Here is a 16871-nt window from a genome sequence, read left to right as displayed (position 1 = left end):
GGTCATTAACAAATTGCTTCAGGAGACATGCATTACTATGATTTATCACTATCTTCAGGACTGTGATGACACATCTTGCACATCTCGCTTTCGCTCGTTAGTCCTTCGGGTCTGCTCTCCATGACCATGATCGTCATGACAGGTCGGGTTCGATTTCGTATATTTCCTGAGTCGACCGAAATCATAATGCTCTAATTTTGTTGCATTGGCGCCAGCCGTTAACCCATTTCAATGAGGTTTCTTACTATATCGTCACAAGTGAATACAGTGGCAGCTGTCAAAAACGGCATCTGTCCAATCCGGCAAGTTGACAACACCGATATAAAATCTCCGTCCCATCCGTGACTTGTACATTTATCATCAGCTCTGCAATCCGGCACATTGTCTAAACTTTATTATTTCTTCAGTCCCAATGAATGCCGGTTAAGATAGCTTCCAGTATATTACCAGTCTGGGACTATACTCTGGACGACACTTAATTGCTGAACATAACCAAAATATACAAAATAAGTCTAAATTTGGTGTTCTCTACACATACCAGAATCTTGAAGAATATGTTAGACTTCTTACCTCTATTGTCAGTGTACATTATTGGTAAACCTAGCAATGCTTTCTTACTTAAAACTGAGAAGTTCAAATTGAGATCGGCTCAATGTTCATGATAATGGTTCACTGTACCAACGTACAATAGCCTGCCACTTAGTATAATGTGGAAGTACCGACCCTACTGAGTGCACACAGCGATCAGTTGTCTCATTTTGATTATCAGATAATCATTAGTAATTGTTCTGTGTAATCGTGTAATGAAGTCTCCACAAGTAGAACATTATCTCGACAGTTGTACAAAACGTCACAGATTGTTTCATTGCGTCTGTATGTTTCAAAGATGACAGATATATCTTTGATATACCCATAGGCGCCGAAAACAATCTGCCAAATGTTTATAACATTACGGAAAGCATACATTTGGTAACACTGTATGACCAAGCAATTTCAGAACGGCATTAGCCTGAAAGTAGCCGCCGATACACTGCAACCGTAAAATCCAAACCACATCTATGATACTATCCCTAATTTATCGCTTTCTTTTCTTGTGCTTTTGTTTGCAATCGTTTTACTGGGTGTGTACTTTTTTCGCCCGGGGTGTGTGTTTTCCCATTGTTGGAAAAGATGGATATGTTAATTCGAAGTCATTGGCACTGACACCAATAATCATTCTGACATATGTAGGCATGTACCTTTCAGAGCTGAAGCGTGTTTTGCAAACACACTGTGGACACATAGTTAAGTAATCCTGCAGATGTGTCAGAGAAATAGGAGATCATGCAATTCGGCAATTTAAAACAAACGCTGAAAAAAACGAGCTGTCAGCATAATGAATTCCAGACGCTCTATGTAGTTCTGATACGAGTTTAAACGTCCACCCTTCGATTATCGCTAGTTTATAGTCTGTAAATGGATTTGTCGAAAGTAGCAAGCGGATTAGGTGTCAAGAAAATACGTCTCTCCCTGACTATGCCATTCAATTTCACATTAGTGTACGTGGGCAAGACGGATTCATTGATAGTGAAAGTAATTATGAACATGTTCCTTCCGAGGAAAGTTTTGGAAAAGTTAATAAGTGTTCACGAAAAGGGATAACATGCCCTATCTCACCAAGAGTACGCGACCTTAGCACAATTTGCATGACAAATTGCCTGTACAATTGATTAGTACTGGTTCATTCTTTCCTGAGTATTCTTCAAGTATTCAAGGCGTCTCCATACTGGAGGAAATCCCCAGGCTTTGCTGCTCTCATTCATTATATCATCTGGTGCGCTTCGGCAGGCGTTTGCTTGTTACGCCGAAGACCTGGGTTCGATTCCCCAATGTATCAATGTGTGAAGATCATTTCTGGTGAATATGTGTGAAACTACCTGTCTGGCACACGTGACCTTCACCACCATATTCTGCTGATTAAAACCACACTTGAAAACCGTCTTCTCAAAGCCGGTACGTCATATCATTGCCAACGTTGTTGTACGTTTTCGTTTATAAGGCAGTCATGTAGATATTAGTGTGTAGAACGTACGGACTTTAACTCCGATGTTTGCCATACCCTCCAAGTTATGTATTTAGTCAAAAGGTAGGAAGCTCCATTCCTGTATGAAGAAATCAAATATTTACGCACAATTCCGACTGAGATATAATCAGGGCGAAAATATATGTTACTATAATTTATATACCTTGTCCTTTCTTGTCATCATTTCATCTTTACCCACACTGGCACAATTATTGAGGAAATGTATGTTCTAAAGAGGAAATCCTTTACAGATAAAGGAGCATCGTACTGACGTAAATCAGATATCAGTGAGATTGTGCACACACTAAGAAGGTTTATTCTTAAGGTCAAAATGTGACGTGAACTAATGGGTGAAAGTCACGAAACGAGAAGTCTGTTTTTATAGCCACTTTAAGAGCGTATAACAACTTCGGAGGTACTCGTGATTCTTCGAGAGAGGTTTAAAAGAATCTGGAAAAAGATTACTGTTCCCACATTCAAGGTTTCAGTTAAACTTGGAAAAACATTTCAAGGCAGATATGTGGAGGACATTTCGGATTTTCCGAAAGACATCCTATGCAATGCCAAATTTTGACTTATAACCAATAATTGTTTTCGTGTTGTTTAAAGAATATAAGTAATTGACATACCTTTGCATATCTTTGTAATGGGTGTTCCATCCTGTTTGAAAGTCCTCTACTTAGTGACTTTTCACTTTTCATTTTGGGACATATTTCTGAAAGGCAACACTATTATTAAATGCAGTACATGATATCATCCTGCAATAATGCAATAGGTTGCTTTATCGGTATCAGTATGTTATGATCTTGTCACATCAACGCATGCATTACAAAAGGCTTTTATTGCTAATGGTGTTGCTCTTGACAATGAATGACACACGAAGCAAATTTTCTGCCATGCGAAAAACATAAGTGCATCATAATGGCAAACCCCTTAATTTAGATACACCGTTTGTGTTTTAAAATTTATTATTTTAATGTTTTATGCCTTGTTGTGTGATTTGCTGCAACTCACCGTCGAGTGTCGTTGCTCAGCCATCATGTGAACCTTGACCTCTCAGCGTCACTGCTATATTCGTATGAATTGTACCAGTGGTGTTCAAATACACGCACAAGACATGCCATTAGTTATCATGCTTAAGCCTAACTCACAGACTTACCACCAATTTCGTTGGTTGTCCTTCCAGATGATGAGCTTGACGGCACGTCCTGTCACACAGGAGCATCCCTCATCCAGCCCCACCCTGACAACTGTGCATGGTATTTCAACTGCTCCATGACGCCAGATGCAGTAATGGAGACATTCTATAACGGCTTCATCATGGAATGCCCCTATCCTCAGCTGTTCTCAACAGATACGATGCAGTGTGAGGACTTCGAAGACGTTGAATGCAGAGGGAGAGAAGAACCAAAGTCTCCGTGTAAGTAGGAACAGTTAGTATTGAAGTAGATCGAAATAGGTAGGTTAAAATCTAAAACATCGGAGAAATAAAGCTTTTATCATTCAAAAGCTGTGCTCCACTGGAGATATCGCTTGTGTGAGATCAGACGATATCTCCTATGAGATATCGTTTTGACAGTAGATTTTGCACAATGCCCTAGCAATGATATGATGTCGTTAAGTTGACGACGTCACAATGCTATGACATCGCTGCATTGCAAATCTAATGGCAGTGCTGTTTTCAGAGATGTACATTTTTCATTGACAACTTATGAAGAGTGATTTGGATGATAAATGAAATCTCACCCTCGTGTCTTCTGATATGAGTTATATCAACACTTGTTGATACAAGTAAAAATATCACTTTGTTACTTTATCAACTCGGAGACACTTGGGTGAGAGTCTCTATTTGTTGCCTCAGGTTTTTGCATAACAGAAGAATCCTCTTCCTCCTAAATGTTTTGTGGCAAAATATGTACCGAGGTCGGCTGTTTACAGATAAAATGTGTGTAGTATTGAAACAGTATGAAACCATATGGCACAACCAAAACTCACCTTCTTTTCTCTTTTAAATAGGCAGATTAGTTAGTTACTCGGTCTTTATTACAGTATATAGTAGTTCATGCAGGTGTATTAGAACATTTAACTTAAAAACAGTAAGTAACGAATTCAGGAGATGGGGTGTCAATGATGAGAATATGTCGCTATTACCGAAAAGGAGTCTGTCGAGACCTATTTTTGTACAGAACCACAGCTAATGAATGAAATCCACTTTTCCGTATCTATGTGTACCAGTTTTCACAAATCCGACTACGTATACAAGTATTCTTTCATCGCATGTATAATTCGACAAAGACTTTCTGGCATAATTATTACTAGGGCTGTCTGAAACTTGGGCTGACCTCGACTTGTTTGTGCTTGAGGTTGAAAGCACTTTGACTCGAACACCTGGGGTCGTCATTGTAAACTGACAGTTCGTGTTGAATCTTTTGTTCATATTTCTGTAAACGTCATTAATGGAATGTGGATTAATGTATAGTATGAAGCGGATTCTAATCCCCATACTAGTTGATATTGTGAAATCCATTCTTACTACTCCCGAAATAATGTATATTACTGTCAAAAGTTGCGCAAATATGCAACGTCAGCACAAGAAATTAACCAGTGTCGGTTATCCCCTGGAAACGAATTTCATTGAGGGTAGAAAGTAAATCAGCTGTGAATCAGCAATGATACCAGACGTTCCCAAACTTATGCTCGCGGGCGATAAAGAGAGAAAAATACGATTCAAATAGCGAAAACCTTTCATTTTGACGTTGCTGTTTCCAGGTGATTATCGCGCCAATCATTGTCATGAGACTTCACATTGCATCCCTTGCTGGGTGCGTTACGCCAGCTGTCTGGGCAAGGAGGGTGGACTGAATGCATGGCCAGAACTTGAATGGAAGCCGTTCTTTGTGGAGTGTTACCAGGAGAGAACCATGTTCCAAGGCGTTTGCGAAAAGAGTGCCGTCTTCTCCCCTCTAACCCGAGCATGTGAGACTCCGTATAGCATACCAAGACAACATGGCGGATGGAGGCCCAGCTGCGAAGGACGAAGAGACAACGTGTACGCCGACGAATACGGTAGATGCGACGTGTACTACGCCTGCAAAGGACAGATGTTTACGGGCTTTTTCAGATGCGACTCCGAACAGCTTTTCAATCCAATAACAAAGAGATGCGAGGATTCGGAGTACGTCCCATACCCGTGTGGTAACCTTGACATGCCCAATGTCTGCAAAGACAGACAGGATGGACTCTTTCTTGACGCCTTTGGAAGATGCACCCATTACCTAGAATGTACGAACAACGAATTAGCAGGTGTATCCATGTGTCCGAATGGAATTTTCAATCCCGAGAAGCGCATCTGTGATGTATCAGGAGATATTGTCAAACCCTGCGGAAACAAAACAAACCCATGTCTTCATTTAGAAGATGGTTACCATCCTTCTCCAGATTCGTCGTGTCACAGTTACATCCAGTGTGATAGAGGATTCTTGGTCGCCAAATTTCAGTGTGAAAATAATTTAGTCTATAATGAAGCTCTCAAAATATGTGATGAAGTTGGCAGTACGTCTCCTCCATGTGGCGTCGCACCTCCGTGTCGTAGCAAAACAGATGGTTTATATCCAGCTCTCAATAAAGGGCTGCAGTATTACTATGAGTGTAAGAACAACGCATTCATCACATACAGGCAGTGCAATCTGGACCAAGGGGGACTTGTCTTCAGCCCCAAGATGACAAGGTGTGACCTTCCAGCAAGTGTGTGCCAAGACCTATATCAAGGTATGATTACGGAGTTTATTATTGGTTTTTAAGTTGGAGAGTTTGGTTTGGTGTCGCCTTGCTTGTGCAACGACCTCAGGTTAAGAAGTGCATCAAATCTCTTGGGACCCGTGAAGATCCGGGTTAGAATTGGTCTTCAGCTATCCATGCCTGTGAAAGGCGAATTACAGGATGGATTGATCAGGCTCGTTGACACATGCCATCGTATCCGATCGTATACCACATGCCATCTATCAAACCGACACGTTGTCTTTATTTAATATATGGATGGTCCTTAACTTCTAGAAGGATACACTGACGGGCAAAAGTAAGCATACACTAATCAATGTTCATGTTAATTTGGCGGAAGAAACATACAAACACAAAATATTACTCGTCTGAAAACCGTAAGATAAACACAGAACCATTAATACCCGAAACAAAGCCTGTATCCAGTACATAACTGTCGAATATTCATGACCATTTGCGTGCTTCCATTTGGCACGTAGTCCATAACATAACATGAAGTCCATACACTAGCACGCACACTGCCGTAAACCATTTTATCGCAATGTACGATTTCAACACTGATGGGGGCGTTGGATTGTATCCTCTGCGCCAAAGGGACTTCGGTTCCACGGTTAATCACTGCTGGATAATCTTTTACATTAACGTTTTATATTTAAACCGATTAGGGATGTTATGGCCGCTTTTCACTGTCTTCACGAGTCTGCCAAAGCAACGAACAATTATACCGTCCTGCTTTGATTTGTAAAGACACTTAGCACAAAAACTAGTCTCGGGGATTCGGAAGACGTAAAGTTGACGTTATGAGTGTCAAGTTAACAACAGCACTGAGAATGTAATTCCGGTAACTTGACAGAAGTTGTGGAAAACGTGGGCGTCAACAAAGCCTGTTGACAAGAACGGTGGGTGGTAGGCCACCATATAAATGAAATGTGTGTGTGTGTGTGTGTGTGTGTGTGTGTGCGCGCGCGCGCGCGTGTGTGTGTTCATTTGTCTTTGTAGGTGTTTTTGTTTGTGTATGAATGTTGTTGTGCTTGTTTGTTTGTATGTTTGTGTGTGTATGTGTGTGTGTGTGTGTATGTGTGTGTGTGTGACGCACACAATACCCTAATAGCATTCATTTGAGGCATATATTTCCGGACAAGCTTCACATAAAACAATTAAGCCTGTCCATTTTCCACAGACATTAAGTAGATGCTTCCCTCCATATCTGTTTAAATATTAGCATATTAGGCCACATTAGCATATTAGGCCATATTCATTGTTTTCCCCAATTACTGATTATAACGGCAATTTGGGGTATGTACAACTTTCTTATCACAACTCTGTTATGTGCCCTGTATATCGTACGATTGCGGAACCGATATAAACAATGTTTGATGTATAACGTTTGAAAGAAACTGAATGTGATTACTTCTAGATTCAATTATACAGAATAGCCATGCTGATATAGCTAACAGATAATATTTTGTCTTGCAAAGAACACTTATATACATACAAAACCCTAACTGCGTGCGTTAAAACATTGTTGTGGCGTCGGATGATGGTGTGATAGGTTATGTATGGTTATGTAATGCCGATCCCATCACATTAATGAGACTTTGCAAAGGCGTTTTCTCATAAAAAAATCTCATAAAAAGTGTCATAAAACGGGCAAAACTGCTACGGGGATATAGACATTGTGTAATTAGAGATCAGGAATCCCTGGTACACTGATAAACTGATACATAAATACTGTGTTCCAAAAATATTTAATTTGTGAAATGAGCAGAAGCACGCTCTTTGTGGACACAGTTGTAGTTACAACGGTTGTTTTAGGTGTATCGTGATATTCCGACATGTAATTACACCGGTGTTCCACGGGTTGTGAGGCAAGACCTCATTCGTTCATTCATTCATTCATTCACCACGGGTTGTGAGGCAAGACCTCATTCATACATTCATACATTCATACATTCATTCATTCATTCACCTGTGGAGGCCGGGGTTAGAATTGATTTTCAGAACCCACGCTTGTAAGAGGCGACTAACTGGGTCACGCTTGGTTCGCACATTTCACAGTATCCCGACTGCGCAGATCGATGCTCATGCTGTTGATCAGCGGCTTGTCAGGCCCAGACTCGTTTATTTACACATCCCCGCCATATAGCTTGGATATTGCTGAGTGCGGCGTAAAACAACAATCATTCTCTCATTCATTCATTCAAATATGAATTACACCTCTCAAGTCAAAATGTTGCCTGTGGCATGTTAACTAAGATGTTATTGTAGACACCCACACGTTTAAACAGCAAGTGCTCTCAATTTCTGTCTCTGAATTCAAACACTGTCACCTTGATGTCTTTTTATAGATTAATCAATATCCTTGCACGAACTTTGAATGCGCTTGGGAAGTAACCATCTTCCACATTAATCCGTGTAACAGACTACCAACATGGAATCTCTGAGACACTGAAATTAACAGATGATGTCGCAAGGAAGCCACTATCATAAAAGTAGTCTTCGTCTCGTACATTACTACTTCTTCAGTGGTACTTCACTGGTATAAAAGTCCATTGTACTATTCGGATAACATGAGAAAATGTGAATATGTTAAGTCAGATTGTGAAATCAGTCATTTCATGAAATGACAAAGAGGTCAGCCATTTCGCGTCATTTTGTGTAACAAAAATCAATATACTTTGAAATTTAATTTTATCAATATGTGTAGGACTGGAGTTTGTGAGGTGTGGCTGCTCTGGCGAGTATCAGCCAAACATGTGTAAATGCTTCACAGTCAAGCTGAGGTCACTGCCACAACAGTTTTAACTGTTAGTAACAATGAGTGATATTGAAATTGTGATCCACTTTTGTAGATTGAGTTAATTCGGGAAATTTCATGCTGATTATTTTATAATTTTACATACTCTATAACTGTTGTTTATTGTTTTAATAGTTGAAACATGGTGACTTTAAAATTATTTATTTTTGTCACAAAGCAGAATTTTAGTCAACGTTTAATTTTGGATATCTAAATCACTGTTTTTGGCTTATTTCGGCAAGGTCGAAAATAGGAAAATTTAAGTCTTCTATTTCACCTAAATATTAATACATTTGGGAGTTTTTTCGTGATTTCCATAAAGCTGTGTTATTAATCTTTCCTGTAAACGTATACCTTCTAAGATATCACTGATAGTTTTAAAGCAATTCACAAAGGAAAGAGGGTAACGTTGTTTTTGGCGTTTAGTGTGTTTATTATGTATTCTTGGATGGGATGACATAAGAAAGTATATACCTTCCTATCAAAACGTTAATGAACCAATGCTAGAGTGCACACTAAGTCCAGTGCGCATTTATCACATACGATAGTTCTATAGTTTCATCCTTCCCCCTATCAAACAGTATACGCCTTTGCTCAGAATAGGATCATATTTGGCTGTGATAATGTATCATGATGTATGATCACTTGTAAATACTTGACATACAAATCAGGAAAAACACCGTTTTTGGATTACAAGTACAGGGTTTCACTTGTAAATACTTGACAAACCAATCAGGATAAACTTCATTATCATTTGTAAATTCTTGACACTAATCAGCGTAAACTTTTTTCACATAAGTACAGGTTAACACTCTATGATCCGTCTTGATGGCTTACCAGAGAGCTACACAGGCAGACAAGTCAAGTTATAAGTGGAGTCATTCAACAGGTTGCATTGAACTGATCTTAAGAGGCGGTGCCTGTTGACATGAGCTCAAGTCGTTCATCAATATTCCAGGGACCCCGTATTCACTGTAATTGTTGTATCGTCCAATCTGCTAGGAACGATACTTTGTTCGCTAGGTTGAGAGGCACGAGGAATCTCTTAGGAAAAAGAACGCTCTTGAATCGACCAGTTTCACTGAAAGTAATTCAATCTGAATCAATAGGTTTAAGGATATTTGGGTTAAAAGTGTTAGTCGCGAGCCTTCTTTCGTTTTATTGACGTACTCAGGCTTGAGGTTTATCACAAATAATTATTTTTTCTCAAGTTATTCATTTACCGTGCGAAGTTAAACCCTATTCAGTTCCTAACCCGAGTCTTCTTAAAGCTTCTTACGCTCTTAAAGGGCTGGATCGCGTACGCAGATTAGTTAGTAGCTATCTCAGCTGACGCTCATGGATCTTCATTCAGTGCAATTTTCCAACAGAAGGTAGCTGTCTCAGCTGACGGTCATGATCTTCATTCAGTGCAATGTTCCTGCAGTAGATACCTGTCTCAGCTGACGTTCATGATCTTCATTCAGTGCAGTGTTCCTGTAGTAGATACCTGCCTCAGCTGACGTTCATGATCTTCATTCAGTGTATTGTTCCTGCAGTAGGTAACTGTCTCAGCTGATGTTCATGATCTTAATTTGGTGCAAAGGTTCTGTAGGAGATAGCTGTCTCACCTCACGTACATTCCTGCGGTAGGTAGCTGTCTCCGATGACCTTCATGATCTTCATTCAGTGCAATGTTCCTGCAGTAGGTAGCTCTCCTAATTGCTTTTCGTGATCTTCATTCAGTGCAATGTTCCTGCAGTAGGTAGCTGTCTCAGTTGACTTTCAGGATCTCCATTTAGTGCTATGTTCCTGTATTTCAGGACTAAATATTGGTTCCCTGAAGAACAAAACATTATGTGTGGCATGACGAAATTAAACACAGAACAACCGTTATTCCTGCATCGGTTTATTTCGCAAGACCAAATACTGTTCCTCACTGACTGGGGATTGCATCACGTCTACCATCTCTATACTCTAGCATAGGTTAATAACATCTAGTAGTTACTGTAACTCCTATAACACGGAACTCCTATAACACGAGCGTGTTTCTTCTTGCTATGAGTTCAAAACTAATTATTTTTTGTTTTGAAAAGTACTTACTTATAATGTTTCACTAAGTAACTTTGACGCCTTTCGGAATACTTTTCAAAGCTATCATTCTGTTGCTGCAAGACAGAACTGTGACTCTATCATTCTGTTGCTGCAAGACAGAACTGTGTCTCGGGTGTATCTTGTTTTAGCTGCAGGACTGGTACCACCATGCTTTGTACAGTCGCTGCATTTATCCGCCTATAATGACTTCTCAGTCGTCAGCTGGTTATTGATAGACTTCCGGATGACAGATGAGCGTGTTAATAAACCATAGCGACTCTCAAGGATTGTCCTAATAATCCTACTCTGGGGTGGTTTCATCGAGATAGTCATAGGCGCCGTACCACACGGGGCTGGAGTTACGGTCTCTGCTTGTGCCAGGATGTGCTTGGCGTTGGTTCAATGAAATGTTGCATAAGGAAGCAGTAAGTTCTAGCTTAAAGCTCACTGCCTTGGGTAGTCATGTGGTTATTACGTGGTTTTCAAAGCCTAAGGTTCGATCCTTACTTCGGTCTGACGTGTAGTGACTCCTTTTTTGGTCCCCTGCTCTGTATTGTTGGGGCGGTGGGGTAGCCTAGTGGTTGGAACATATACTCGTCACCCGAAGACCCGGGTTCGATACCCCACATGGGCACAATATGTGAATCCCATTTCTGCTGCCCCCGCCGTGACATTGCTGGAATATTGTTAAAAAGAATGTGTAAAACAATACTCACAAACACACATACTCTGTATTGATAGCATATTCGATTGCACTGGCTACCGACACATATTCATATATTCCCTTATGATCTAATACTACAATCAGAACCATAAAGAGTAATAACACAATGGCAAGAACATGATGTAACAGATGATAATTAACTCAGCTGGTCCTCAGACAAAAAAAATGCATTCGGGTTATATTAACACGTTTTCCTTTCGAATTTATCTCCGTGAATTTAACTTATGATGACATCCACATTGAGGAATACGTTCAGATCCTGAAATAATTACTAATAGTTTTTAGTAAAAGTACTAAATTGTGAAGAAAAAGAAAATATGTGCATATTTCGTGGTTGAAGAAATGAAACAAATAAAAATACTATTTTTTCGATGATGACGTCTTCAATGAAAATTGCCTCAATAAGTAACGTTTTAACCAATTTTGTAGTTAAAAATTAATTTTCCAAAAATGTTTTCTTATGTATGGCAATTTTATGTTTTCCATCCTGTATTCAAAATCGGAACACGTGTCTGACATCTGAGAATCTTCCATGAACCAGAAAACTGAGTAAATGAATGCACAGGGTTTAAGAAGGCCATCAGCTACCTTTGACCAAGATGAGGGCTCAACCAATACGAGTTCTCCGTGTTAAATCCATTGGGGGTAGTCAAGTGACGAACAACAGGACTAATCAATAACGAAATTCACGGAGCAAACGTCACTAAAGCGTACCTCGGGCGCTTTCGGTGTCTCGCATTTAACACGTCAGAATTGAGATTACTGTAATCTTTAGGTCTGGTGGTCTCCGGCAGGAGATGGTTGTTTTTCGTCAACTTCTTTGACGCACGAGTCCAATAATTATCTATTTTTTAAAAGTGCCAAGGTACTTTAGACGAATGAAATTAGTTTGGGTTAATTAATTCAAAACCAAAACGCTGGCTGAAAGACGTTTCCTTGCAAAACAGATACATCAAATGACGAATCGTGACAGTACATGGTCTAATGGATGAATGTTCCCGTTCACTCGTGAGCCTCCAAATTAAAATCCTGCCGCAGTGCTAGGTGCAAAGAAATTGCTACACACTGTAGTATTTTGTTCTTCAGCAGCTCATACTTGTAAGAGGCGGTTAACGGACCGGGGGGTCAGACTCGTTGACATGATTGACCCACGTCATCGTATTCCAGTTGGGTAGATCGATGCTCATGCTATTGATCAGTGGTCCAGACTCGAATATTCACACATCGCCGCTGGAATATTGCCGAGTACTGTGTTAAACCCCAAACTAACCAACATACGTCTTGGTGGAACGAGGGATAATTATATCCGAGATTCGAACCCACGACCATCGGATCCTCTCTTTTCGATTGATGGTTTGTAAACCCAGTTCAAACCAAACCCTTGTATGTCTGAATGTCTAAATGATACTTTAAACTACACGGTTTTAACGAACTTTCCACTTATAGTTCGTTACAGCCGTGAGACCCGTGAAGATCGAATTGATTTTAGCAACCCGTGCTTATTGTAAGAGGCGACTAACGGGATTGGATGGTCGGCTCACTTACGTGGTTGACACATGGCATCATATTGAAGTTACGTAGATCGATACTCATGCTGATGATTACTAGATTGCCTGATGCTTTCGATAATGTATCAAACACCAGTCAAAAGGAGATCAATGGCGTGTGAACATTCAATTTCAAATGATTGCAGTTCCGATTCCAGACCGTCGCCATTTAGTTGGAATATTACTGAGTACGGCGTAAAACTCAACTTATCTCACTCACTCACTTTTACGAGTACAGATGACGTGTGCACTTTAGAAATATGGATTCGATCATTAAAACTATAACAAACGTTATTACAATGTTATTAGGCTGAAAAGATTCTCCGAGGTTCTGTAATGTTATGGTACAAACACAGACTTGATACCCGTACCAAATACATTTACGTTGAATGTGTATTTTCACTGAAATGTGTCTGAGTGTACATTCTTAGTATGTTCTTTGATTACAAATTACATGTTTGAAATTTTAATTGTGTCATAATGTTTATAATGATAATATGTTTTCATGAATGTTTGTATGCTTGTATGTTTCAGCTTTAATGTGTTTGTATGTTTCAGCTGAACTAAAACAGCGATGTTTCTAGCCACATAGCACCGTCGTCATTCACAACAACACTATCAACACGCTGAGATGGATGACACATTGTGGTATAATCAGAGCCTTGGTTAATTGAGTACCCCAGATGCAAAGTCTGAATGTATTTGGAGTTAGATCGAGTTAGTATGATTGTATGTAATTACCGGTATATTAACCCAATAAAGAAAGATGTTCTGTACATGACCAGGGCCAATGCTGACACAGTGTCTCACGTGGAAGGAATCGTGCAAGAACACAATTTCTCCGACACTTAATCCGACGAAAGCAGATTTCATTTTCAGCTGCTAGGATTTTATACCCAAGGCAACATTATTATTTTTTCCGTATCTCCACGACCCCCAGAACAGACCTGACAATAATTTTGTTGCATGTTAAATTCAATTCCAGAATTAGATTTGGAAGCTACGTTTTTTAATATAACCTGGTCAGACTCCGATCAATGATACTCGGGGTTAATTAATACTTTTCATTTCCAACAAGTGCGATGACATTTTTCATATTTCTTCTTCTTCTTTCTTTGGGATTGTAATTTATGATGAAAGCAAACTTTGTCATCTTCAGACGTGGGTTTTGGGTTTTTGGGTTGTTTTGTTGTTTACCGCAGCAGAGAAAAATGTATGACGACTGTCATACACAGAGCATTGACAAAATGACAAGTTAGCTAATTTGTCTTGATGTTTCACTCAGTGGGGGAAATCACAGACAAGAGATCAATATTGGTACCGATGGATATTATTCCAGTTGGAATATATGGATCACAGAAAATCAGTCATGGTACTCTCCAACAGGATCCCGGCAACGCCACTTCCATTCTTACCCTCTACAACCACCCACACCACGTAGTCATGGCAACTAGAAGTAGTGAGGCGTCTGTGTTTAAGAGCATCCCCCGTTATGTTGACAAGTGAAAAGGAACAAGTGTAAAGCAAGATTCTCTGAATATCTACCACGATGTCCCGGGGGTGACATGACTTGGCCTCTAACAACAACTGAGTGAATGAGTGAGTTTAGTTTTACGCCGCATTTAGCAATATTTCAGCAATATCACGACGGGAAACACCAGAGATGGGCTTCACATTCTGTCCCTCAACTATAAAACCCAGACTGAAAAACTAGACCGAAAGCAAAATACCATCACAGTCCTTCCTTCTAACTAAAACGTTAATTAAACAAACCAACATATACTGATTTATGTTTTAAAAAAATGAATTGAATTACGCGTGTTAATTTATTTGTGTCCTATTGCAAACTATTTGGAAAACCGCTGTGCAATGTAGTTTCTAGTTGACCATATGTCATCGGTCTTGTTATATTTTTTGCATGTTATATATGTAATCAGTGCAATTATAGCTGTTTTATATTATGATATATTGTAAATAGTATTATTTGTACCATATACCAACAATATCATTGTCTTTCTTTGTGTTCCCTTCACTTACTCTCGTGTGTCACGTTGAAATGTAGTGAGTAATGTTTTCTGTATAGACGATATTATGTCTACTTCGGGAAACCAACATTGTTTTAAACGTGATGTGTTTAGTGTCAGTCTGTACGTGTTTGTAAAAAATGTCATTTTGTATAGAGTATCCCACATTTGTACATATGTATTTCATTACTGGCGTGAAAATAAACACTACTGCACTTTATCGATTATTTTTGTTAATAAACTGTTCAATTATGCAAAAGGAGTGCGTGAGTTTAGTTTTACGCCGCTCTCAGCAATAGTCCAGCTATATGGCGGCAGTCTGTAAATAATCGAGTCTAGACCAGACAACCCAGTGCTCGACAGCATGAGCATCGATCACTGCAATTGGGATACGATGACATGTGTCGAGCAAGTCACCGACAGGTGAAGATCTAGGACAGAACATGGTTGCATGTTTCCGATCACTCCTAAGCCTCCAATTCCAAATTCTTCTGCAGCACTAGATGCAAAAGCGTTACTACACACCGTACTATGTTGGTCCTCAGCATTCCATAGTTGTAGTTAGAGGCGACTAACGGAATCGGGTGGTCAGACTCGCCGTCGACACATGCCACATGGATGCTCATGATGTTGATCACTGGATTGTCTGGTCCTTACTCAAATATTCCGCCATACAGTTGGGATACAAACAAAAAACCCTCTGGTGGAATATGTGCTGAGTGAACGTTTCGTGTTGTAATGAAAAAAACCCCCAAAAATATTAATCGGCTTCACATATTCGGGGATTCAATGGCATGCTGTTGCTCATTGCATCGATCACTGGATCTTCTGACTTCCACATACCTGGCATAAGGAGTTCCACGTCAGACCACAACACACAATCAATCACACATTGTTTATTTGTTGGCTTTTCTCACTGCGCAACGTTTCATTGCCAAACTGTTATAACCTCACCATTCATTTGATTACTATTATATGGTACTAGTGTTCTTATGAAACCTTGAATAACTTGACACCAAGAGGTCAATGTAGGTTTTGGATGTTTTTTTCTGTAACGAAGAACACATAATATTCGCAAATGCCCATCATGCGGCAAAATCAGAGGCAAGCAAAATGCATCAAACTAACATGAAGTTAACTAAATTCCAATTTAGTTTATTAGCATTGTAAGATGTAAGAATGTGTCATTTCCGAAATACACCTACCGTGTTGTTTAAGTTTAAGTGTACGTTGATACATCTTGTTTTAATTCGGAAACAAACGTTCTAACGCGTGACGACGGATCTACACATCAAAGCATTTAACAAAGGCTGTCTATAGACTGTTCGAAGTGTATACGTTTGATATCAGCAACCACTGTTCCAAAATCGAAGCATAGTCTATTGATGCATGGATGTTTTCATATGGACGGTTCTGTTGTGAAAAGCACGTTTGACCGATCAAAAATTCAATATTCTTCAGGTCCATCGTACAGGTTGCGCATGATCTCCATCCGTGTGTGTGTGTGTTTGTGCGTTTTTGTGTGTGTTTTTTGTATGTGTTTGTGTGTTGTTGTTTTTGTGTGTGTGTGTGTGTGTGTGTGGTGTTGCCCGTGTAAGTGAGCATCCGGTATCATAACTGTTCGATTCATGACCACATGATACAGTCGGAGGTCTACTGTCTGGTTATGGAAATGGTTTCGTCGCTTTTATATTCGGCTATATCACACCATGTTAATTCCGTGTGGGAGGAAATCCCATACTCAAACCACCCTTCGACGTATAAGAGGATTTGGCTCAACGTATGTTTTCATAGTAGGCCATTCCTTGAAAAAAGCTTTGAAAGAGGCAATATTTCTAGCTGACAGATAATTTCATTTTAAACATTG

General features: G+C 39.7%; 1 protein-coding gene across 1 annotated transcript; it reads left to right on the top strand.

Annotated features, from left to right (window-relative positions):
• The first annotated feature begins 1642 nt into the window (after window positions 1–1642).
• Window positions 1643–13564, top strand: LOC137278959 (uncharacterized). The gene is made up of 4 exons (XM_067811456.1): window positions 1643–1661; window positions 3249–3482; window positions 4832–5830; window positions 13539–13564. Exons 1-4 carry the CDS (start codon window positions 1643–1645, stop codon window positions 13562–13564), a joined length of 1278 nt encoding a protein of 425 aa, XP_067667557.1.
• Window positions 13565–16871: the final 3307 nt, after the last annotated feature.

Source organism: Haliotis asinina, chromosome 3 (assembly GCF_037392515.1).
Source record: "Haliotis asinina isolate JCU_RB_2024 chromosome 3, JCU_Hal_asi_v2, whole genome shotgun sequence".
Lineage (NCBI taxonomy): Eukaryota > Metazoa > Mollusca > Gastropoda > Lepetellida > Haliotidae > Haliotis > Haliotis asinina.
Note: the sequence above shows the minus strand (reverse complement) of the source record. Positions and strands in the feature narration are given on the sequence as shown.

Bases quoted from the DNA above. Each gene is read 5' to 3' on its own strand.
- LOC137278959 (XM_067811456.1), top strand. The intron at 3,483-4,831 runs GTAAGTAGGAAC...TGCTGTTTCCAG, and splicing joins AGAAGAACCAAAGTCTCCGT to GTGATTATCGCGCCAATCAT. The intron at 5,831-13,538 runs GTATGATTACGG...TGTATGTTTCAG, and splicing joins GTGCCAAGACCTATATCAAG to CTGAACTAAAACAGCGATGT.